Below are 25,026 nucleotides of genomic sequence, written 5' to 3' on the forward strand. Positions count from 1 at the left end.
CCTTTTCCATCCTGCTGACGTGTTTATGGGGGGCCCTTCTGGGCGCGTGTGCCCACCCAGCCCACATCCCACCCTCCAGACCATCGCTGGTAGGGTCTCTTCCCTGGGAATGTGGAGTTGGGGGAGGGGAGAGTTGCAGCCTGTGAACGAACCCTGGGGGCCGTGGATGGGGGGACGAGGCGTGCGCCCTGGAGGGAAGTGGGGGCCGCCGTGGCTGCCTTTCTCCTCCCGGCTCTGTTCTCACCTCCGTGGAGGCTGAACCCCCCCGGGCCCTGCAGGGAAAGGAGCCGGCCTGAGTTGGCTGTAAGCCTGCAGGCCTGGCCTCCCAGCTCCCGGCCCTCCTTGCCTGCAACACCCCCTTCCCCCCACCCCCCACCCCCGGCTGCACATGGCTTCATGCACTTGCATGTGTGAGGCTCCAGGGGGCACTATTCTCACTGTGCTGCTGCTTCCAGGAAGCCTTCCCGATTGCTCCATCTCCCTCTTGTGGCCACGGTGCCCGGGCCTCACCCTCTGTCTGACCTGTGTAAGTTACACGTCCCCAGGTCCTTCCCGGATGGCCAGAGTGCCTCAAGGGCAGCACTGAGGACAGGGCCCCAGCCCAAGGCTGGCTGGATGAGGACAGAAGTGCGGCTGCCGCGGGTCTTTCTCCCATGGTTCGGGGCAGTCAGGCCCCCTCTCCTGTGGGCCGAGACCCCATGGAGGGCCCCTCGCCCAGGCCCTTCCCTCTACCTCCAGGTGGGAGGCGGGACACCAGGGAGGCTGCGTCCAAGCCAAGGGCCGGCTGGACTCGGGCCCGGCCCGGCCAGCCTCCCTCTGAGCTCAGACCTCTGCAATGGAAAATCGCTGTCATCCCCTCTGTGCCGGGACTGCTGACACACCAGGCCCGGCTGGGGCGCCGGCCAGTTGCCTGGCGTGCGGACAGGCTTGCCCCCATGCTGGCCTTTCCAGTGACGCCTTTCAAAATACACCATGTTCCAGGCTGGGCCCGAGTATTAATAACACCTCTTTCCTCCCAGGGGCCACCCGTGAGCCCAGAGCCCTAGCCCTGCACACCCACTAGGGGTGGGACCTGCCCTGTGAGCCGGGACACCACGTCTGGGACACCCTGGCTCCTCAGGGTCTTGTGGGAGGTGCCCACATGGCCACAGGCAGGGGGGGCTCGAGCCCTTGAAGCCACGAGCGTGTCATCTGGGGTCCGAGGTCGTCCCGACCACCTCGAGGACACAACCTTCAAGAGTTCACCCCACTTGGCCGGAACTCAGGAGGCAGAGGTCATCCGCCACGTCCCGCTCACGCCCCGACCCTGCACTACACGTTTGTCCACCCCTGTGGCGTGGTGCACCCCCTCTTGTCCCTCCTGCCTGTCACCGAGAAAGCCCCCCAACACAAATCTGGTGAATCAGTGTGTGAAACGGGCTTAGGCGGAGTCGCCAGGGACCCAAGGAGAGGCGGAGCCCGTGATGGTGAACGGCGGCTTTATTCCATGACACAGAACCCACGCGGCCGCGAACAGAGAGATGGGGGGACACGGGAGGGCGGCCACCAGGACCCTGCCTGGCACCGAGGAACGTGACCCAGCACTCTCGGTCCAACCCCTCTGGGGGAATTAAAAAATAAAATCACATGAAGAGGAAGTGGACAGTCAATCCATTGCCCACGAGGCTGCCCGAGCCCCTCGGCCCACGGAGGCTGGCCTGGCTAGGCCCCCCCTTGTCCTTCATTCTAACGTTTAAAGCCAGGCTCCCCTTGAGTCCCGACGTCGAGTTACTGCTCTAAGGGGTCTCTGGGGAGGCACTCCAGGGTCTGGCTGAATTGAAGCAAAAGCAACGGAAAGCAGGCAGATTCCAGAGTTCTCTGGAACGCCGGGGACTGTGCAGGTGGCTGCCCAGACAGCCGGCTCCCCGGGCCTCACCTGTGCACCGTGTCCAGGCTCGCTGCAACCTCTTCTTCCTCCTCTCCTGCCAGCAGGAGGTGATCCTGCGGGGGGCGCAGGAAGAGCCCCGTAGGTCGCGGGAGCCCGCAGGCAGGTGTGGGGCTGAGGCGCCCAGGGAGAGCCGGGGCTGGGAGAGTGTGCTGCGCCTCTAGGGCCACAGGGACACCCACCCCACGACCCCTGGATGGAAGACGGGCATAGGGGTGAGGCAGAGCCGGGCATGAGCCCCCGGGAGCAGGGGCTCCAGGAGTACTGGCGTCTTAGGGAGGCCAGCACGGGGCTCTGTCTTGCCCCTCCCTTCCTGGGGACACCTCCAGGCAGTGACCCCTGGTGACAAGGAGAGGAGTGAGTGGCGCCAAACCGCAATGTCTGGGACTTGCCAGGGAATGTGCGCTCCCCGACTGGTGGTCCCGGTCACAGGGCCCCTGAGCAGCTGTGCGGGCCACCTCTAGCGCCTCTCCTGGCCCACGGCCACCACACTTGCTAGGCGGGCCCAGACTGGCCAGAGCTGTTGCTGGGACATTGGTCCAATCTGCCCACGTCTGCAGCAGAACCTTATCTGTCCCGGGAGCAGGCCTGGACCAATGGGAGGGGCACTGGGAGGGGGTGGCCAAGGCCACAGGGGACCCGAAGCACCCCCACGGCTTTGGATCACTGAGGGAGTTGGTGACGCTACACTGGGTTCTGGCTGGGGATGGACTGAGGCGTGGTTGTGTGGATTAGATGGGAGACACATGTGTGGTGTGCAGACAGGTGGATGGTGAAAGGATGAACGGAGGACCAAGTGATAGCTGCGATAGAGTAATGGATGGATGGGTGGATGGACAGATGGATGGGCAGATGGACAGATGGGTGGGTGGATGGATGGATGGATGGATAGATGGACAGATGGATGGGTGGATGGATGGATGAGTGACTGGATGGATGAATGGATGGAATGGGTGTATGGATGAATGGCCAGAGATGACAGGATTGGTCAGAAGGGTGAACTGATAAAAGAATCAATAAGTAATTGTAGGTAGGCTGAAGGGACGGGCAGGATCATGGCCAGACAGACACGCTGCAGTGAGCTGGGGCAGGCAAGGTGGGCGGCGCCAGGGACTGGACTTTGGTGTCATTTTGAGGATGTATTTGGAGAAACTGGCAAATAGGAGGAAGTTAGGGCCTGTCCCGATCCCTCTCCACGCTGTCATTGGGATGAAACCGGAAGCAGCGCTCCCTCCCACCTGTGTCCCTCCGCCACTGAACCTCTCGGGCCCTGATGAGCAGCCCCACAGGGCGGCCCCTTCCCGGGAGGCAGGCTCCTCTTGCACTACGGCCCTTACCCTCCTGGCCCCAAGGCTTTCTCCAGCTCTCCTCTCTTCCCTGGTAGCACCCAAGGCTTTCCTTTGGTCCTGGGGACGGGAACCCTCGTGATGCTGACGGGGTCTGGGGTATGCCAGCCTGTCCACAGGGAGAGTGGTAGGCACTGGTCTTTGTCAAGAGAACACCCCCCAGACACCACCCCCTGGGGACAATGACACGTCCTAAGAGAAAGAGAGGCGGGGGTGGGAAAGGTCGAAGGGTCACACGTCAGGGCGCTTTCCACCGGGGGTGAGGGGACCCCGGCGCCAGCATCTGCTGTCCCAGCCTGTGCATCTCCCTGACTCGGCCCTGTGGGCCGGGAGCTCCGGCCGCCGCCCGCCTCACTCTGCCCTCCTGCGGCGCTTGGCCTCAGAACAGGGTGATGCTGCCGTTTGGGTTGGACTTGTGGGGGAGGGAGGGTCTGCCAGCAGCCGCATCTCACCGAGCTTGGGCTCACCAGCGGGTCCGATCTCGGCCCCTGGGGAAGAGACCCTCACGCGCACACCGACGGCCCACAAGCTCGGGAGGCAGCAGGGCAGGCCGGCCTCTGAGCTGGACCCCCTTCTGTCCAGACGCCCTCTTTGCATAAGGAAGGCAGGGCGAACACAGACCACCAGCAGCTCCAGCCCCGGCCGCCCCCACTCCCCGACCAGAGCTCCTCATTGGCAGTTTGCCTTCTCTGTGAGCACTTTGGCCACACAGGGCCTGAGCACAGCGACCAACAGACATGCCGGCTCCCGAAGCACGGAAGGGGCCCTGGACGGAAGGAGCCGCCTGCTTGGTGTGACCCAGCCCACACCCGGCATCCGCTGACACGTCGCCCCCAGGGACACCCCCTCCCGCCCCCTCTGGGCCTCAGCCTCCTCGCTGCCAGCCCCGCCCACCTGGCTGCCACCCTCTGACCCTGCGGACCCCCTCTGCTGGCCGGGGCTACGTCTGTCGGCCTCTGGCCGGCCCCTCGTGCCAGGCTTCTGTAGCCCTGGCCAGAGGAAGGTCTTGGTATATGAGATACGGGTATGGGGGTCACACAGAGAAGGTGGCCTTTCCTAGCTGGCTTGAGGTTACCTCTTCCCAACAGCTGGGGTGGAAGGGGCCGTCCCCACCTCGGACCCTCAGCCTGTGGTCCGGCCCTGCAGGCTGGTCTGGCCCGATGGCACCAGCTGGCCAGCCCTGGCGCGCCTGCCTGAAATCAAAGGGGACCCTGCGAGGGGAAGAGGAACAGAGGCCGGCAAAGCACACCCACGGGGCTGCAGGTGAGGGGCTCCTCCCAGCCAGGACTCACCCCGCAGTCCTGACATCAGGGCCTCAGACCTCCACACCCACACCCCAGCACGCCCAGGGCGCCACCCTCCACCGGCACAACCTCGTGGGAACGGAGTCCGAGGGGAGAGGCGGGGCTACGTCACAGCACGTGCACAACCGCCCTTCTGACAGGTTCAAGTCTCGCGAGAGAGAAAGCAGACTGGAAACATGACGGGTGGGCGCCCGCTGCCTCACGAGAGCCGAATCCCACCTGGCCCCTGGTCTTCTGAAACCCACAGAAGCGAGCCTCTGAGAGGCGGGTGGCCCTGCAGCCCCAGGCGGCCCGGGAGCTTTCTGGAGGGTGAGATAGGTCTAGCTCGATGGTCAGAGTTAGGGCTCCTGCCAGGTGGGGTTCGGATGGGACCTGGTCTGTGTACCGATGGAATCCTTCCTGGCAATACTCAAAGGGTGAATTCTTACAACTCTGAAAAGTAACAGCGATCAACAAACCCATTGCTCCCCGTAGGACCGCAGTTCGGCTTTCTTTGAAAACCTAGTTCCTGAACTTCACATACTTCCATGGTTTCTCTTAATTTTTTTTTTATTTGGCAAACATCTCTTCTTTATTATCATCATCATGAATATCATCATTTGGACCTCTGCAAGGACTATATACATTCACATTATCGCAGACTATTGACCTCTTCCTCTCGGTGGGGCCCCTGGGCACCCGGTTTCAGTAGCTGGTCACTATTGCACTCCAGTCCAGGGAACTCCTTACAGCCATGCAAGAAAACACAGATCGGAGACCGTGTTTGCTGTCTGTTCTCCCACTGGGTACAGATCAGAATTTCCTTATTCTTTTATTTCCTCCTTGAGATCGCTGGGGGAGTTGAGTGTGGTGGGGGGACAGGGCTAGGCTTGGCGGGGGGATTTCTGAGAGAACATCCCCTGAGGAACAGCTAGACAAAAATGCAGGGTTATATACAGCTGATCAAGTCTCCAGAAGGTGCGGGGAGGGTGGATTGCTTTCCTTTGTCGTTTTTTTCCTTTTTCTGCAGCAGTGTGGAGCTGCAGGAGACACAGGGGCTGGGACGGAAAGACGAGGTGGGCGGGAGGCTTCTCGGAGCGGGCAGCAGAGGTAGAGGATGACAACGAGAAGCAACAGTTGAAGGCGCAGTTGCTGTCTCCTCGCGCTTTGAAACGCAGTCAAGAATCAACCCAAAAGATTGTCACAGTTTCGTCTCAGAATTATGTTCTCTCTGGGAAGGACACGTGAGCACTTCTTTTTCACCAATGGAAAGAATGAAATGTGACGGAAATTCACAGATGGAGTGAGGACAGACGAGGTACCCTCCCTGCGCGTGTGCAGATGCACGCTGGGCGTGCCCCGGGTGCACACGCAGACGGGCACGCACGCGTGGGTGCCGAGGGCCGAGCTGCCCACCCCACCCGGCCCCGGCGGAGGTGCTGCTGTCGAGTTGAAAAGAAAGAAGTCGCTTCTTGTCGGACAAAACACTTCAAACCCCAACATCCGAACCCCCCCCCGAACAGAATCAAAGCAAAAGACCGACATCTGAACAAGCCCAGGCGTAGAGTAAGACAGTGAAATAAATACTTTGGCAGCGACAAAAAAATTGTGGATTTGGACTTGTCGTGTTTGCTTTTTGGATTTCCTTTGGAGCAGAGGTGTGTCCGGCGTCCTTGGCTGGCTAGCTGGCAAGGTAGTTTACAGGTATGCTTCCTTCACCTTTTTTTAAAAAAACTTTTTGGATTTCTACTTAAAGCCAAACAGTTTGACATTAAAGGGAAAAAAAAAAACCCTGAAAGCAAAAATTACTTCTTGAGTCTGAAATTGACATCTTTCTAACCGTCCTCGCTGCACCGGCCACACACCCTGGGGGGTGGCTTCCGGGACACAGCGGCTCAGATCTCCGGCTACAAAAGAACAGTTTTCTTTTTCCCTTTTGAATCAGGAAGGGGGAAAACAAACCCCCCAGTTTTCTTTGTCCATTTCTGAGGAGCTCTTTTGCCAAACAGCCCCCCAAAATTCTTCAATGAAAATATAAGCCACCAAACAATTAGATTTTTTCATTGAAGAGAAAGTGTGTGAAAGTCATAAAGAGAGAAAAATGAGAGGAAAGAGAGAAAGAGGGAGAGGCGGGTGTGGACAAGCCGGTCACCTCCGGCCGGCGTCCGTCCGGCTGCCTAAAGCTCGTCGGGTGGTTTCTCGGGATGCGCGAGAGGTTGAGGCGTGATCGTCAGGTAGCTGAGAAGTTGCATTGATGCAGTCCTGTTGGTTCTGTTTTCTTCTGGAGAGAAGCAGTAGCAGCAGTGACTCCCAAGGTTGGCTCCCAGGTCTGGGCGCGCGTCTAGCGGGCCGGGCGGGGCTGGGTGGGTCGATGGGCACCGGGTCCGGGCGGGTCAGCGGGGCGCGGCGTCCAGCGGGCCGGGCGGGCCGGGGGAGCCGGGGCGGGAGGGCCCCGTGGAGCCCGCCTCGCTGGGGCTGGCGGCGGCCGGGGGCAGGCAGGGGCCCAGGCCTGGGGTGGCGTCGGGCTGTCCGGGCACTGGCTCGGCCGCTGCGGCCGAGGGGCCCTGCAGGCTCTGGCCGCACACGTGATGATGCTTCTCCCAGTCCTTGTGCTGGCAGAAGGAGCCGCAGTAGCGGGCCGCGTTGCAGCCGCTGCACGTCTCGCTGGCCTTGCGCCCGCAGTTCCAGCAGCTCTGAATGTGAGGGGGCACGGTCAGAGGTGGCCCGGGCCGGCCCCCCAGGTCCCCAGAGTACCCTTCCTGGCTGCGGACCAGGGAAGCACACACTCCAAACACACCTGCTCAGACCCAGCCATGACATCACCGGGCAACAAGAGAAAAGCCCCAGCTTGCGATGACCCTCTGCAGACTCGGCCCCTCAGCTGGGCCGTTTGGGGGGACGGGCTCCCACAACTCCAGCCCACCCCAGACAGGTTCACGGTGGGCCACAACCCCCTCCCTCTCTTCCAGGAAGCCCTCCTGGCCTCGCCAGGGCCCCGATACCAGAACGTGGCAGCCCTGGCAGAGTAAAGAGGTGGGCTGCGCAGCCACAGCTGCTGAGGTCCCGTCCTTCCCCTACCACTGGGCCTCTGATCCTTTTTTCTGTAACAAGCGACGACCCCAGCTGCCCACATGAGCAGAAGGTGGGCAGGGATTCCAGCGAAAGGCCGGAGGCAGCAGCCCAGGCTGTGGGACGGGGAAGCTAAACCACCCTGGGAGAAAGGCCCAAGCGCCCATTTAGCCCCCAAAGCCTCCTGCTGGCCACACTCTGCAGGCATGCCCCCCGCCCCACCCTTGCTGCTCCCCAGATTCCTGCCGGCTCACTCCCTCAAGGACTGCTCGGACGGACGGTACCGCTAGCGGGCTTCCCTGACGCCCACCGTCCTCCCTGCGCACGTCCACGGCCTGAAGCGCCACAGGATGTCCTTCTGTGTCCCTGCTCCCCTTGCCCCCTCGGGGCCAGCTCAGCACAGACGGCTCCAGGGGCCTTTGGACAGTCCCAGGACCCCTGGAGAGCCTCCCCCTCCTCCTGGCCTCTCTGCCGTCCAAGCGCTTCTCAGACAAGGAGAGAACGCAGTGGACGCGCAGGTACCAACACGGTGACTCTCACGCCCCACTGCTCGCCTCTGCTCTCACAGCTTAGAGGGAACCTTGGTGTCTGCCAGCCTGGGTTCAAATAACGGCCCCACCACCTCCTAGGGAGTGACCTGGGGTAAGCCATCTACCCTCTGGAGCCCTCAGTGTCCACATCTGTACAATGGGGACACCCACAGGACCTGCCTCACCAGGCCGTGTGGGGTCAAGGGGCCCCGGGGCTGCCCAAGGTCACGTGGCTGGGAAGCACGTGACCGGGAGGCGGTAGAGTGGGGTTCTGGCCCCGGACTGGGTGTGTGTGGGGGGCAGGGAGGGCGGGCGGCCCTACCTCGCTGGAGTCCTCCTGCTGGTTGACCACGGTGAGGGCGTCCTCGGAGGCCTGCCGCCGAGCCTCAGCCAGGGCCCGCTCCATCTTGGCTCGCTCCATGCTGATGAGCTCGTGGGCCTTGCGCTCGGCGTCCAGCACGGCTTTCTGCAGCTCCGACATCGCCTGCCGCTTCACCTCGTTCACTGCTTCCTCTGCAAAGGACGCCCCCGGCTGGTCGGCACCTGGACCGGCCCAGAAGGGTCTCCCCTGCCCACAGCCCTGGGGGCACGAATGATAGCGGGGGAAACCTGCAAAGCCAGCCCTCTACTGTAGTGTAGAGGACCGTCCCCTGGAGGGCGGGGACCGGGCCCACGCCCACATTCTGAATCAACAGGCCCGGCGCGCCCGCAGGGACCCCCACGCAGACGCAGACGCAGACGCAGACTCAGACGCAGATGCAGACGGGGAGGGCGAGGGGGTCTGGGGCCCCGGGCCACCCCCACTCACCAGCCTTTCTCCAGATCTCCTCGGGCACGTAGCTGGACAGGGTCCGAGGCACGGACTCCCGGTGGACATCTGAAACACAGGAAGGCCGGCATCACACACAGGACGGGGCCCACCCGACTGGGCCATGGGGGCAGGGTGTGTGATCTTGGGGCCCCAAGATACCCATGGTGGAAACCCTGTTATCAGTTGCTGGGCGGGGGGAGCAGGGTGATGTCAGGAAGGGAGACCCTCGGGAGCCGATGGGCTTTGGATTCGGCTGGGAGCTGGGCCGAGCCTGGCCCCTCTGCGTCTCCACGGCCATCATGCAGGGGCCTCCCAGCGCCGGGCCCCTGGCCTATCGGAGCCGAGAGCTGGGCCTCCCAGCGGGTCAGGCAGCCCCTCTTTCCCAGGTTACACGGTGTTGGGTGCTATTTCACTGCAGGGCCGTGTGAGGGCGCTGCCGTGGCGAGTGGTGGCCCCGGCTCCGGTGCCCCGCGCGCGCCCACAGAGCACACCTAGCTGAGAGCCCTCAGCGCCCGCGGAGCTGCCGAGGGGCCGGGCGGCGGGCGCGGGGCCCTTCTTGCTGTCCTGGGCGGCGTCACTGTGGCGCCGGATCCAGTGGTTGAGCTCCTCGCGGTCGGCCTCCTGGCAGCGGCGCAGCACGGTGAGCGAGCGCCGCGTCTTCTCGGCCATGTCCATGATGCAGGTCAGGAGCTGCGGGCACGCGGGGCCGGGTGAGCCACTCGATGACGAGGACAGCCGGGACACTGCCCCACACTCGGGGCCCGGCCAGCCCGCCCGCCAGGCCTTCCCAAGGGGGCTCAAGGCTGCGGCCTGAAAACCCACCTCCACTGCCCGGAAAGACACCGAGCAGCTGGGCGGGGCTGGGGGGGCGCCCGGGGCACCACACCGGCGCGGAGGCTTGTCCCGACCCAGGGCTGGGGCTCTCCCTGCAGCCCTCGAGGAGCGGCCTGCCCCGCGAAGCAGACGGGCCAGCGCCGCTCTCTTGGGCTCCCCTCCCCAAAAGGACGCGGGGTAGGGATGACCCTGAAAACGGTGTTAAAGGGGTCCCACCCCCGCGGCCAGGGGGCCTTTCTCCGGGAGACGGTCCGCGGGGCCCTAGAAGGGAGGGTGCTGAGGGGCCGACCGGGAGCGCACGGGCGACCCTAGACAGGCGGGCGCGGGGCCAAAGGGGCGCACACGAGCCCTGCCCCCGCAGCGCCCGCAGGTTGGGCAGAGCGCCTGCGAGTTGCTGCGACGCCCCGTGGCCCGGGCCTGGACACTCACGTTGTTGAGGTGCTTCCACTCCTCTGACCACTCGCGCTCCGTGAGCCTGTGGTCAATCACTTCCTCAGGCCGGGACCCGTGCACGGCTGCGGAGGAGGCCGAAGGTCAGGCCCCGCCCCCGCTCCCGCTCCCAAGCCCCGCCCCCGCTCATCAAGCCCCGCCTCTGCTCACGCCCCTGCCGCAGGCCCCGCCCCCACGCACGCCCCTGCCGCAGGCCCCGCCCACGGGCTGTGCCCTCCCGTGGAGAGGTGAGGAAGAGAGCCCAGGGCACTGACCGTATGCCCACTTCCCTGGGGGCTCAGAACAGGCCTGGCCTCTACTCATGCTTCGGAGGAAGAGACCCCTGTCCCCATCCCGCGCTTTGGCCACCCCTCCCCCACCTCCAAATCCAGCCACTCTCACTCTTTCTGCCCCCTGCTGCTGGCATAGTGGCCTCAGACCTCAGTCAAGGGGCTTCCCCACCGCTCAGGGCCTCCTGTGGCTGCCTGGCTTCACCCATACTTTACTGCTTCCCGGACTCCTATGCGTCCTTCAAAGCACGGGTCCCAGGCTCCTTCCTCCTCAGCAGCCTTGGGCTCTCAGGCTCCCTTAAGCCCCATGTATCTCTGGTTGTGTAGTAACTATAGGTGCTACTTTGCTTATCCTCAGTCCTGCCAACAGACTGTGTCAGTCCCCAGGGCAGGGCCAGTGTGGCCTGTTCACCTCTGTGTCCCCTGGGCCGAGCTCCAGCCTGGGAAGAGGGGTGATCCGGCTTATCTGCTGGGTCTCAGGTGAGCAGGTGTAAGTGTGGTCTCCTGGGAAACAGTGGGGTCGGGAAAAGCCAGAGCCCTGACACTCATTCCCCATGGGACCTGGGCCCTTTGTCTTGCTTGTGGCCTCAGTTTCCCCCACCCTGCCTGCCTCCCGGAGGTGTGATAAGACTCCCGGGAGACGAGATGGAGGGGAGGGCCCTGGGTGTGGAGCAGGGCTCTGTGCTAAGGGCTTTACGGGTTCATCCCTGCCTCAACCTCCAACCGTGTGTGGGGGGAGGGGTCCTGCCGTTATTTCCATTTTATAGATGAGGAAACTGAGGCTGGTTACAGGGACATGTGGACCAAAGTAAAGCGAGGTCGGCTGGAGCTGGGGCTGCGCCCTTAGCCGCTGGCTGGTATAGCTCCAGAGACTGAAACAATGGGGTGCCCACACCCCATAATCAGAAACAAAACAAACAACTGAGAGCTGAGAAATTCACACCAGCAGGGCAGCGTCTGGCTTCCTCACAGCAGCTCCTCCTACACTTTTTGAAATACTGAATATGCTCATCCCACTGTGACCCAGCAGGGCCCATGCTTCCTGGGCTGGGGTCTACTTAGGCCTTTTTTACCCCCCAAACCTGAAATGCCTACCCAAACTGCAGCAGAGGTGGGAGGTAGTAGCCACAGCCCGCGGTACAGCACCCTGCCCTGCTGCCCACAGAGCTGGGGCCTGCACCGACGCCCTGCCCTGCTGCCCACGGAGCTGGGGCCTGCACCGACGCCCTGCCCTGCTGCCCACGAAGCTGGGGCCCGCGGTGCACCGCCCTGCCCTGCTGCCCACGGAGCTGGGGCCTGCACCGACGCCCCAACCAAAATAGTGGCTGAGATCTGCCTGACAGCTGGTGTTTATTTTTGCTTTAGCAGAAGCGGGTGGGAATTAGCACCTGCCTGACCCGGCTGCAGGGAGCCAGACGCTGTCACCTGCTGCCCGGGCCTGGGCCCGGGCCCTGGAAGCTTCCGGGGGGAGGAGGCAGGGGCAAGGCCTCTGCTGACCCTTCCTCTGGGCCCACCATCGGCGCCCTGGGCCTCTGCCTCAGGGGCAGCTGTTTCCAGGTTTCCCGCTGGGGGGGGGGCGTCCCTGGGGTGGAGGCTAATCCTATTCATCCCTTTGACCCAGCACAGAGGAAGGTCAGAAGGTCAGTCGTGGTAGCTAGACGACTCTGGGCCTGTCCGTTACCCCCTTGGGCCTCAGTCTCCCCATCTGTGATGTGGGCACGCTAACACATCACACGGGTGTGTCAGAACACATCAGGGTGCTGCCTTCTAGAACCCAGCGAAACATACAATGCCAACAAGAGGACCCCCGGGACCGGCCACACCACCCCCAGTGACAGCTGGGTCTCAGCACCCACTCTGGGCTAGGCCCTGTATTAACACACTCTCACCCCCTGAAAGCGGGGCTGCTCTTAAACCCAGCCAGCAGGGAGGAAGCAGGCCTGCAGGGCACGTGACCTGCCCAAGGGCACACCTGCCCCCGGGGCGTGTCGCCCCGGCGCCCAGCCCCCCTGATCTCCTTCGTTCTTGCACGGACCACCCTCTACGGATTTGGTGTTTTGGTGTAGCAGGACCCGCCGCGTGTGCTCAGTGGTGCCCTGCTTTCCCTCGGGGCGCCTGGGCGTTGCAACTCCTGCGACTTGGGGACCCCCCACATGCCCGGTCTCTCCCGGCTGCCAGTGCATCCTGAGCGGCTCTAGATCCCATACCTGGCCCTGCAGAGTCCCCGGGACAGGCACCTCTGCAGCCACGGCGCCCACCTGCCATGGGGAGGGGCCCTCCTGGCCCTGAGGTGGCGGCGTCCAGCTGCCCCCCGGGAAAGATGGCTGTCCCTCAGGCTTCTGGGCGCAGCCCAGGCGGGGTGGGGCGCAAATCTCTCCTCTGCACCCACGTCCTCAGTGCCCATCCTCCCCAGACAGACGCGGCCGGGCAGCGCCAGCGTTCACGAGCACACGGCAGCCCCGGATGCTCCGCCCGCCCCCACCTCCACTCGGCGCACGCGTGCACCCCCGCAGCGCGCCGCTCACCCAGCTGCCGATGGCGCTCCCGCAGCTCCCGGGGGTCGAGGTGGCGGTAGGAGTCCCGGAAGTGGTGGGCCACGGCCATGTCCTCCAGGCGGTAGTGCGGAGGCGGCGTGGGCTGGGGCAGCCCGTTGCTGGGGCTGCAGCGCTGGGCGGGGCTCAGGGTGCACGGCCGTTTGCTGAGGTGGTCCGGGTGCAGAGGGTCACGGTCTGACCCGTTCTCTTTGGTCCTGGTCCCAAGAGCAGGCAGGGGACAGTGGTCACGGGGCCACGATCCGTGGACAGAGGGGTGACGGGAAGGTCGGGGCGCGGGCAGAGCGCGAGCGAGCGAGCGAGGAGGAGACAGACCGAGGTGAACAATGGGAGAGATCAGACCCAGCTGCTGGGGGCCCAGCCCGGTGCGCCCCTCTTCCCCCTCCTCTGGGACTCCTGGGGTGAGGTAGTCAGGAAGCCTGGGCCTCCTTGGAGAGAGTGGGGGAGACACCCTCCCCCATCAGCAGGACAGGTACCCAGGCTATGACCCAGCAGTGCGGGCCAGCCCAGGCACCTGGGCACCTCGGGCTGCTGGACACTCGGGGTGCACGTCCAGAACAAATAGCCAGGGCATGCCGGCCAGGCAGTGTCTGTCCTGCCTCCGCCCCTGTCCTCCCGGGGCATCCGAGTCCTCAGGAGAACCCGCCACAGCCAGACAGGGCGGCCTCGCACCTCAGGCTGAACCTGACCAACCCGGCAGCGGCTGCCACGGAACGCAACGTGGTATCAGCCTGCGTTCTCTCAGCCCCGGAACTGGGGTGCCCGCTAAGCCTCGGCGCCAGCGCAGCTCTCGAGAGTCAGGTAGGGAGAGAGCCGGCCCCTCCACCGTCCCCCCAGGTACCTGTCAGGTGTCCTCCTCTTGCCGTTCTCGTTGACCTCCGGTAGGAGCTCCGAGGAGTCGGTGGGGGAAGAGGCGCTGGCATCCAGCAGGAGCTGCTCGTGCTGGGCCAGGTACTGGGCGGGGGTCTGCTTTGCCAGGCGGGCGCAGTGCAGGAGCTCCCGCTGCAGCAGGGGCAGGTTAGCCTGTGGGGGGCGGGGAGGGGCTTGGACTGGCTGCTGACTGAGGTCAGGGCGCCAGGTGCTTGGAGGTGAGGCGGGGACGCCAGCGGCCAGCCTTGCTGTGTGACTCTGGGCAAGCTGCACGACCGCTCTGGGCCTCGAGTTCCTCTGCTACAGCCTGGGGATGAGGGCGGGACCATGCCCCCCAGGAGACCCAGTGGTTTGGGGTTTCTCCCCTTCACCAAGCTCCCTCCTGCATTGGCATCTGGAGAAATCGAGGCGGGCTCCTCACCAGGACCCGCTGCCTGCGCCTGAGGAAACAGGCCCCAGACGACCGCCCGCACGGAGAAGGAGAGTGAGGCTCAGAGGGGACGGGGCAGCCCTGCACACAGTCACCGCAGTGGATGAGCAGGACCCCAGCACACCTGCCGCAGACCCCAACGTGCGCTGGCTGGTCCTGCCTGCCCACTTTCTGTGGGTTCCCAGCCCAGCCTTGAATGAAGGTATCAGTGTACCCACGCCGCTCTGGACCGTCACGCGTGTCACCTCCCGGGGTTGGACACGACCACTGGGTTCCACATTTGTGGGTAAGGACACCACAGCACAGGGAGCAGAATGGCACGTGGGGGTGGGCACGGGATTCGAACGCAGATCCCGCCTGTGACCACCGTGCGTAACTGCCGTGCCCTCCTGCCTCCGCTCTGCTCTAGGCCTCCCGGCGAGCACGGCAGGGCCCCGGGGGCTCGGCGGTCTCCCCAGGCTGGGTGGGGGCGCAGCGGCAGGCCGCTTGGGAGGGCCAGAGTTCTGAGTATTTGTAACGAAGGCAGTTCCCCAAGTTTCTCACGGTGTTTCAAAGCCACTTCGGCAGCCTCTCCCGCCTCTGCACCACCAGCCCCCACTAGCGCATCCACCCGGACGCGATCAAGCAGCCAATGTGTTTTTGTCAGGCAGCGCCGGCTGCCAGGCCTGTTCTTTTCCTACTTGGATAGCTGAACAGCGGCCAGTCCGCCATCTGTCGAACACGTTAGGAGCGTGAGCTGGGAAAGGAGGTCCCGGGAGGTCTGAGGACGCCAAACATCCTCCCTCCCCCTCGCCAGCCCCTCCTCTCCTGGTGCAGCAGGGCGGGGGACAGCACGGGCCCTGGCTGGTTGTGTTAGAGCCATGGAAACATCTGGATTCCTGGCCGGCTGGACCCAGCTGCGAGCCGGGGCCACGGGTGGAGGGCTGGCTGGGCGGGGCAGCATCTCCCAGCTTCCGGAAAGCCCCACCACTCAGCCCCGCACAGCGTCAGGCTCAGGAGAGGGTGCAGGGGACCTGGGGCCTTTGGCTGGGGGAATGGGGACCAGGGCCCAGAAGAAATGCATAGACACTATGGGGGGCGGTGCGCCTCTCCTTCCTGGGCAGCAGCCCCAATTCTGTCTCCAGGGCCTCGGAGGCCTCGCCACTGAGATGCTGGACAGACCGAGCTGGTGAATCCCAGCTCTGCCACCTGAAAGAAGGTTCCATGCTGCCCCCTTCACAGACGGGAACTCCGGCCGGAGGGAAATCAGCGTTTGCATAAACACCCGCAGTCAGTGTTACTGGAGCAGGTGTCTCCCATTCGGTGAGGGTTTATGATGTTTCCACTGCTTTCCCAAGGATCTCCTCCACTGCCCCACACTCCACTGCAGGCCCTGTGTCTGCCCACCCTGGCTGTGCTGTGTGACCGTGGGCAAGTCACTTAACTTCTCTGACTTCTGCCTCACCTGCAGCTGGAGCTGCAAGCAGCTCTGGCTCCTCCCATCCTGGGTGTGAGGCTCCCACGAGCTTCTCATGAGTTAACTCTCCCAGTCCCACCTGAGGAGGTGGGCTGTCACACCCCAGGGACCCGGGAGGGGACTGGGAAGTGGGAGTTTCGGTTGCCCAAGGGCAGAGCTGGGCTTGAGCCGGGCGGGCTGGCCACTGCTCCTGCCTCTGCTATAGGAGACGGTGCCAAGGGCCACCACGTGGGTGCGCCACGGTTGGGCCCAGGAGGCTGTCAATCCCCAGGACGGCGGTGCCCCCGCTGCTCCCAGGTCACAGGTGGGGAAGCCGAGGCCGCCCAGCAGGCCGGCACGCCCCCAGGCTCCCTGCGGCACTCTGCGTGCTCAAGAGGCCAGGGTCCCACGGTGAGTGGGGGGGGGGGGGCAGGGGCGGGGCACTTCCCAGGCAGGGCCGCGACGACTTGTCCACAAGCCCTGGGAACAGGACTGGCCATGCCCAGGAGCCCCACGTCTGGCAGACGAATGGACTCTGTCCCTGACAGCCCGCCGGCCCAGGGCCCTCACCCAGCTGCCCCATCACCAGGAGAGCAATCGGGGCGCCACAGCTCCGACAGCCCCATGACTGTGCTGCGGGCAGGGGGCACAGAGGCAGGCACTGCCAGGCCGGCGCGTCCCACCTGGCGCCTCACTGGGGTGTGCCTGGGAGGATGCGGGGATGCCAGGGCGAGCGGGCCTGGCCGGGGCGCGCGGGGATGCGGCGTGTTTTCCCTGCTCCTGCTCCTCTGATAAACAAGGGCAGCGGACACGGGCAGGTGGGACCTGTGCTGTAAATGTCTAATCTGACAGGATAAGCAGGCACTGCGTCCCCCACGATGGGGAGCGTGGAGTCAGCAGTACATTGAAAGCAGGGAGGAACAGGGAAGGGCTGCTGATGAATTGCAAATGACTGCCAGATGGGCAAACCCTCAGCCCAGCTCACAGTGAGCTCAGAGGGGTGTGGGCGGGAAGGCGGGAGGAGGGAGCGGATGTGGGGTCCCCTTGCTACGAGGTGCGGGCCTGGGGCACACCCCGGGCAGGCTGGGAGGCTTGGAGCTGGAGGGGTCGGGGCTCCGGCTCTGCTCCACCCCTCCACCAGCGGGGACCTCAGGGCCTCAGTTTCCCCACCTGTTAACCGGGAACAGTGGCAGTGCCTGGGCCACCCCCCCGCACCCCAAGGGCTGCTGGGGGCCCAGCAGGGGCAGCTGCAGAGGACACGTCGTCTGCAGAACACCTGAAATCCCCAGGTGATGACGCCCAGTGGTAGTCGAGCGCATCCCAGAGTCTTTACCTGCGTGTCTCCCCACAACCTTCCCAATAGCCTGAGAACGGTTCCCACTTCACAGCTGCGGAAACGGAGGCACAGAGGGGTGAACTAGCTTGGCCCAGGACAGTGGGGGCTAAGCGGCAGGGTCAGGGCTCGCATCTGGGCGCGTCTGGTATGGCCTGTCTTCACGACCCTCTGAAAGGCAGGCCCCGCCAGGGTGCAGCTGTGCAGGTGGCCGGGAGCACCACCTGGGCCCGGGAAACGAGAGCCCACCAGGCGCTCCAGGGCGGGCATCTCCCAAGCGAGCTCTGTGGAACCTGACCTGAGGAGATGCGCGCCAGCAGGGGCACCCGTGGTCAAATACGTTTGGGAAGCACTTCACCTCCACCCGCTCTGGGAGATGTGCGACCCTCAAGGGGAGCGAAGGCCCTGAGGAGCGCGGCAGGGGAGACACGGGTCTAGCGCTCGTCCCCGTCTTGTGCACACACGCTGCCCAGCACCTTGTTAAAATGCAGGTTCTGACTCAGTGGGTCTGGGCTGGGGCCCGGGAACCTGCATTGCTCACACACCCTGGTGTTGCTGCCGCCAACCCAACACCAACTACCGAGAGGCCCTGGTCCACTGTTTACCCTCCGTGACAGCCACACGGCTGCCTTCCAACTGACACCCGCTCAGCCATCTGTCTGCTCACCCACATGACCACCGTCTGTCCACTGTCCCCCTCCCCTCGCTCCGTTCCGGGTACACCCTCGCTGCTCCTCAAACCCAGCAGGCACACCCCTGCCTCAGGGCCTTTGCACGTGCTGTCCCCGCTGCCTGGCTCTGTCCCCCACTCTCCTCCCTCGCCCTCCTCTATCCTCAGAAGGCACCCTCCCTGTAGCTCCAGAGTCCATGGCCGTCGTCAGCTGGCATGGAGCAGGTGCCCAAAATATAGCTTGTCGAGCGGCTGAGTGTATTGGTCACCAATATAACAGGATTGGGCCTGGGAGCTTGGTCTCCGAGCACAGGGTCGGGTGGCTGACTACTCTGGCCTGGCAGCGAGCTTGCAGGAGTCGGCCGTGACGACGGGTCAGCTCTGATCCCCCCTGGGGGACAGGGGAGTCAGAGTCTCGAGAACAGTGGCTGATCTGAGCCGGCAGAGAAAAGACTCGGGGCTCCTGGGCCCCAGCGCAGGGCAAGTGGGTTTGTCCCTACCTTCAGGAAGGGGATGACGAATGGCCGCAGCGGGAAGTTGGTGGCCTCCTGGAGCTTGGAATGGAACTCCTCGATGGTCAGCGTGGAGTTCTGGGGGGTGGGGCGGGGCGGGGCAGGGGGAGAAAACACCTTGCTTCAGCCCGGGGAGAGGAGGGCAGAGACTGAGGGCTGGCCCGGCCCGGGGTCACCACGTCCCCACCCGACTCACCACGAGCCCCAGCACCAGCGTGCGCACGCGCTCCCCGATCTCCGGGGAGATGTCACTGCCGAACTGCTGCAGGGTGGCCAGGAAGCGCTTGAGTTTGCTGAGCTGCCGCGCCCCGCAGGCCGGGGGCAGCTGCTGCGTGGACAGCGCGGCTGTGCACGAGGTGGCTGGGCCATTGCTGAAGCCGCTGGGCGTGGATGGGGTGCCGCTGACGGCCGTGGGCGAGGGGCTGCTGCCGTTCATCACTGCGCGGGGAGAGGCGGGCTGAAGACGCGGCAGGGCGGCCGGGCCCCACGGACACCCTTTACAGACGCACAAACTGGGGCCCCGGCAGGGTGGGAGCACAGACGTGATCCAGGCGTGGCCCGGGCTCAGCGGCCCCTCGGCTTTGCTCTGGGCCGCGCAGTCAGGCCCTCCACACCCGGGGACACCACGGCCGCACGCTGCCTGGCAGACACGCATCTCCTGCGAACAGGTAGAGGGGCTTTCCCACAACCGGGATCTGCGGGCCCACCCTCCTCTTCCACGGGGAGGTCCCTCATCCCCCCTAAAGGGTAGTGACCACCCCCCCACCACGACAGCCCAAAGCCACGCCCCAGTGCCTACGCAGGTGCCAGGCTGACGGGGCTCTAGGTGGGGCAGGGGAGCCTGGACCCCCGGGACAAGCGGGGTCGGATGCTGGTGGGGGGACACCGCACAGCTGCTGTCTGGGGCTGCTGCACGGGTGGACGTGTGCACACACGGGCCCCAGCTGCGTGCGCAGGACGAGCAGGTGACCCGAGTGGCTTGCGCTGAGCTTGTGCGGGGGCCCTGGAGCAGCACTGTGGGTGCCTGTGGTGACAGACACTGGGATGCTGTGAAGGGGACCAGAGGCAGGACCGTGATCCTCAGCTGAGTCTGCCCCAGGGCCGGGGAGCCCTGCAGAGCCTGACCACCTGCACCCACTCCCCTGCACCAGGGCCTGCACAGAGATCAGAGGTCGTGGGCTCCCAGGGCCCTCGGTGATGGCGGAGGGGGTCTGGACACGGGAAGGCTGCACGGGACCCGCGCCTTCACACTCCTGCTCGCACACCCAACTCCCGCTCCTGCGCACGTCTGTGCTCCCTACACGACCGTCCCGAAGCCCACCCTCGCCCACACCCTGCACTCCACGCACCTTCCCTCCCTCAGCAGCCCTGCACGCACCTCACGCAACATGCCAAACACACGTGCACTCATGCTCGCATACACGCGCACGCAGATACATAAATGTGCACACACGTGCACACACCTCATGCGTGCTCGCACACAGGCCTATACGCACTGCACGCATGCACACACGTGTGTGCACACGGACCCAGTGCACAGCCCACAAAGACCTATGCACACACGCACACACACATGCCCACAAGCATACCCCACATGCACACATGTGCACACACGGGCACGATGCAATGTAGCCCCACGGCGCACCCATGTGCACACCCACACAGCACACTAGCACACGCACACGTGCAGGCGCACGTCTCACTCACTCAGCTGTGGTCCCCAAGGCCCGTGCCCTGGCCCTCCCGCCTTGTCTGGCTGGGTCTGTGCAGAGGCCGCGCGCTCACGCCTCGCTGGACTAGGGATCTGGGGACGCAGGACAGCTCAGAGCTGCTGTTTTCTCAGGGCCGGGTTTCTCCAGGGCTCCAGCATCTGCCGGGGCCTGTGTGTGTGGAGACGGGGGAGCAGCAGCCCCCTTCTCCGGGCTGGGGATGCTGCTGGGCTCGGCTCTGGGAAGCGGCCCTTCTGAACAGCCGCAGCACGGGCGGAGGGTGTGTCGCCCTGCCCCTCCAGACCACGCCAACCCAGCTATCCTGACCTGGCTCTGGGGGGTGACCTCCGCCGTCTTGGCCTCGCCCAGCCTGCAAGGGCGGGAGCACGTGAGGTGACCGCATGCCCGTCTCTCCTCCCTGTGCCTCGGCTATCCCAGGGCTTGGCTCTCCAGGTCCCGGTTGCCGGCTCCACCCGCCCCTGCAGGCCTGTGGGAGGTAGCTCCCCTCCAGCCCTAGGCCTGTGCCCTCCCCCTCGGAGCTGGAACTGGCGCCCCCCGTTAACCCCGAGCCCACTGTCTGGGCGGCTCTGCACCTTCAGCTTCCATGACCGCCTGCCGGCGACACCTGCGAACGCTCCCCCCGGCCCCCCCGCCCTGAGCTGCGGGCCAGGGACAGCCACCTAAGCCCCAGGCAAGGGGCCTCGCAGTCCCTGAGCAGCACCCACGGTGCTCAAGGTCGCCTCCCGTCCCCCGAGGGCCCCGGCACTCCGCAGACCCTCAGAGGCAGAGTAACGCAGCCCAGCCCTTGTGGGCGCAAGATAAGCACCCTGGTTGGGAGTGGGCGTCCTGAACCAGCCCAGACATGCCGTGTGGGTGAGATTCGGGCCTGGCCCCCATTTCCTCATCAGCACACGGCCCTCGGCCCAAACCAGAGGTGGGGCTTCTGGGCCCGGAGGACGGGGTGTTCCGTCTGCTGCATGCTCCCCCTCGCAGGACCCAGGTTATCCTTCTCCCACCGGAAGGCGCCGGAAACGCCTGACCTGATTGCTTTTACGTGTTGGGTGATGGCTCATCGATAACCGGCCCCACGTAACAGACGTTTGGGAAGCACTGGTTGAAAGCCAGGGTTGGCGCCAAAACAGACGTGCTGCCTCTGTGTCCCGAGAGGGGGCGGGCTGCAGGCGTGGTGACCCGCTCCGCTCCGGGGCCCGCGCCCTTCACTCGGCCTTTGGTGCCGCTTCTCTCTCCCTGGAGACACAGTGCAGGTTGAAACCTGTTTGCCCCCCTGCTCTGGACGGCCTTAGAAGCTCCTTCCAGGACCCACAGGTGACACGCCGGCTCAGGGGTAATCCTACAGGACAGTCACTCTGGGGACTTCCTCTCGCTCTGGGATGGAAGGAGCTCCAGACACAGAACACGAAGGGCCCTGTCCCTCACCCTCTCCGAGGTGTGTCCAGAGCACCCTTGGACCAGAAGACTCTGCTGTTGTGCTAATTTTCTCTGTCATTGTGGAGCTGATGCCCCCCCCCCACACCCTCGTCGAGACTGATGACAGCCGCTGGCGGTCACCCCAGACAGGCCAGGAGGTGGCCTGCTGCATGGGGACCTCACCGCAGCGGGGGCTCCTGGTCACTCACGGCAGAGCTGGGCCGTCGCTCGGGGTCTGGATCCTCAGGGGCTTCGCAGACGTGCGGCTATCCATGCCTCCTGGGACCCCGCCCGCCAGCCCCTGGCCTGGCCTCCCCGTGGCGCCCTTACCCGCTCGCCCTCGGCGCCTGGTCCTCCCGGCGGCCGGCCTGCCCTCGCTCGCTGCGCTCCCTCCCAGGCTGCCGGGCAGTCTCAGCCGCTTGCTAAAGAGACGCCGAAAATAACCCTCGGCCACAAGTGCTTTCATTCCCGCAACAGGTGTGTTACTAAGATAGACCACACGTGTCCCGGCCGAGGTTTGGGGGCACAGCGCAGCACCCCACGGCTCCCCCAGTCCCGGGGCTGGGCCGGGGGGGCTAGGACGAGGCACCAAAAACAGCCCCTCCCGCCAGCCCCCCTCCCAGCCTTGGTCCTGGGAATCGCCATCCTCCTGTCCACACAAAGCTCACAGGCATCACAGCACCGCAGCTCCGTGCACACGCCAGGCCCTAGATGATGCCACACCTGGGCTTACATCGGGCCGGTCCAGATGGGCGAGCCCGCTGCGCTGGCTGGCTGACACACACTGCCAGCATCGCCCCATGAGAGCCTCGCCTAAGGGCATCAGCTGCAGCTTGGGCGCTTGGACGGGAACGTCCACGAGTGACCAACATCTGCTGAGCACCCCGCGTGGGCCAGACTTCGTGCTGACGTGGCCCAGGGCTTCGTGCGATCACCCCTGGCGCGGGCGCCATAACTTTCTTTCTACAGGTGGTGGCCCCGGCCTGTGGACACTGTGCCTGGAAGGGTAAGCGTGGGGTCTGCCCCAGGCTGGGGTCTGCCCTTGAGATGGGCTGTGGACTGGCCACTGACATCTGACCTTCTTGCAACTCTGGGACCTGCCTGACTCGCCCTGTTTTGAGTTGGGGAAAAGGAAGCTGAGCGAGGCCATCCGCCTGCCTGAGGCCACAGAGCGTACGAGCGGCAGGGCTGGGTGTGAACTCAGTCTGTGACTTGGGGGTCCTGGCTGCTCTGCTCTCCTGGGTCTGTCTCTTGGGCTCCATCCCCTAAGAGAGGCCTAGCCCGGCGGATGCAAGGGTGCAGGCAGAGCAGTGGGCGCCGGGTCAGGACCTCCCGGGAGGCCGCGGTTTTTGTTATTTTACTTACAAAGACAGACCATAGACCATTTTAAGCAGCCATGAAAACGGCCGTGGGGCAGAGACATCGCAGGTCCGTCCTCTCGATCTGTAAGCAAAATAAGAAAAGCACGCTGTGAGGAAGGAGGCCGGCACCGGACGCTGCCCTGGGGGGTGTCTACAGTCGGCCCCTCCCCTGCCTCTCGACAGCGTTTTGGGGATTGGGACTCTGTCACCACCTTGGGCCAGTCCACAACCTTCTCTGGGCCTCGGCTTCCTTCTCTGAAAAATGGGCTGGACCAGGGGATGTCTTAGGGCCGTTTCTGGCGGGAACATCTGGGGCTCCACAAGGGTTCTGGCACCTCCCTGGGTACGGGTGGGACACCCTGGCTCTTAACAGCTGCGTTTCTGGAAAGCGCCTGGTGACCCCACTCGGCACCATCCTCAGGGACCCGGAGCCCAGGTGATGGGCTAGAGGTCAACAGACACACCAATGGTGGTTCCGAGACGAAGCCCAGGTCTGAGCTGCCGCGAAGGGCAGAAGCACCGAAGAGGAAGAGAGATTTGATTCGTCTGAGCTGGAGTTAGTGGGCAAAAGCCACAAGGAGACAAGCTGTACCACTGTAAACAGAGACTGAGCCCCTGTCACGGGAGCAGGATGGAGCGCTAGCCCCTTAAGGGTCCTCCCCGCTGCCGAGTAGCTCCTTACATCCCTCCCCAGAGTTCTCTCAGCCCTCTGCCCCAGTCCCGAGCCACACCACAGCTTCAACTCTAAAATGAATTCGTGCCCAGGGCAGTCACCAGGCAAGGAGAACCACAGCCCTCAAGCCATGGCTCAAGGTCAGTCTCTGGTCAGCTTGGCTCGCAGGCCGGTCCTGGGGAATCTGGGGAGGTTCTTGGCAGGAATCCGCAGAGAACGCGGGGGCTCCGTCTACTCTGGCTCCCACCAGCAGGTGCACAGACGCGGTTAACCCCCCTGCTTTCAGGGAATTCGTGGGTTAGGGAACGAATCTGAGGCCACCTTGGAGGAAGCCTGACACTTAAGACAAAAGCCCCCAGCAGCCAGAGAGCACTAGGCGTCAGCTTAGGAAAGAAAGACGCTCTTGTCTCTCATAACCTGCATGCCCTGAACGGAGCCGGGACCCCAACGAGAGGGGACGGACCCTGAGCCACACGCAGGCTGCCACCCGCACGTCTGTTCCCAGGCCTCACGGAGGCGAGCCGGTGGTGTCAGCTGACCCCAGCCCAGTCCACAGCCTGGAACATCTGGTTCCCAGACCAGCACTGTCTGGAACACGGGCTCCTGGACCGGGAAGAAAAGCAGGCCAGGGAGTCGCGCCCATGAGGGTCGGGGTCCCCAGGTCGGAGCCCTCGACCTCAGATGGTCTCTGCTGGTCTCTCCTGCTTGCAACCCGGACAACAGTTGCGGGGCAGGTCATCTTCCCAGGGGGAGCTGCTGTTGCCCCGTCAGGAAGAACTCCTTTTCCCGCCCGGGCTGAGCGTACGCGGGGGAAGTGTCGCCAGGCTGCAGCCTCCCCTCTCCACCCACGAGGCCGCACGCGGAGGCAGCGGTCCGTGGACGGAGACCGGCCTGCGGCTCAGCCCGAGGTGAGGACTGACTCTTCTGGAAAAGAGGGAGGGGTGACAGTCCCCGGGCGAGAAGAGTGAATGAGACAAAGCACGGCCACCTCTGGCCACTCCTGTGCGGCCAGTGCAGGCTGCGCACCCAGGATGGCGGAGGGCAGGGCCCACCCCAGTCTCCGGCACATGTGGGGACCCTCACTCAGACCGACCCCGGGGGAGCAGAAGCTGGAACATTCTGTGCCAAGCGATGTGTGGGGAGGGGTGCTTGGTCATTAAGCTCCTACTGTGCAGGGGTCGCCCTGCTTTCAGGTGGCTGCTCCCGGGAGCAGGTGGTGGTGTCCCATCTCCCAACAGAGACCAGCTCACAGCCAACATCCTACAACAAGGGGCCCAGCCCGACCTCCTTCTCCAGGTGGGGGCCGCTGCCTGGCCTCGGAGGGCAGAACCAGTACCCTTCACGCCCAGATATAAAAGGAGCAGGCCGGGCCCTGGGGCCCACCCTGGGCTCTGAGCACAGCCCAGGACCCCGGGTGGGTGGAGTGGAGCCCGATGAAGCCGGTGGGAGCCAGGGGCCACCAGGCCAAGGCATTTGAGGTTCCTGCCCCAGAGACGGGCTTCATTAGGGTTTCAAAGCCTGGGGAAGGGTCCCCCGG

General features: G+C 64.5%; 1 protein-coding gene across 3 annotated transcripts in view; it reads right to left on the reverse strand.

The window, feature by feature from the left end:
* The window catches only part of CBFA2T3 (CBFA2/RUNX1 partner transcriptional co-repressor 3), a 60,818-nt gene that overhangs the window by 1,151 nt on the left and 34,641 nt on the right, over positions 1-25,026 (reverse strand). The window contains exons 3-12 of one of the 3 annotated variants that reach the window (XM_067718786.1): positions 22,821-22,898; positions 18,515-18,756; positions 18,307-18,396; positions 13,910-14,091; positions 13,042-13,265; positions 10,227-10,312; positions 9,455-9,653; positions 8,961-9,029; positions 8,475-8,665; positions 1,462-7,246 (exon numbers count right to left, since the gene is read on the reverse strand). In XM_067718786.1, the coding sequence (XP_067574887.1) occupies positions 6,947-7,246; positions 8,475-8,665; positions 8,961-9,029; positions 9,455-9,653; positions 10,227-10,312; positions 13,042-13,265; positions 13,910-14,091; positions 18,307-18,396; positions 18,515-18,756; positions 22,821-22,898 (1,661 nt within the window). In that variant the 3' untranslated portion in view covers positions 1,462-6,946. Of the gene's footprint in view, positions 1-1,461; positions 7,247-8,474; positions 8,666-8,960; positions 9,030-9,454; positions 9,654-10,226; positions 10,313-13,041; positions 13,266-13,909; positions 14,092-18,306; positions 18,397-18,514; positions 21,907-22,820; positions 22,899-25,026 lie in introns of those variants that run through there. The other 2 variants (XM_067718784.1, XM_067718785.1) reach the window with 2 other exon arrangements.

The sequence above is a fragment of the Pseudorca crassidens genome, chromosome 20, assembly GCF_039906515.1.
Source record: "Pseudorca crassidens isolate mPseCra1 chromosome 20, mPseCra1.hap1, whole genome shotgun sequence".
NCBI classification, from domain to species: Eukaryota; Metazoa; Chordata; class Mammalia; order Artiodactyla; family Delphinidae; genus Pseudorca; species Pseudorca crassidens.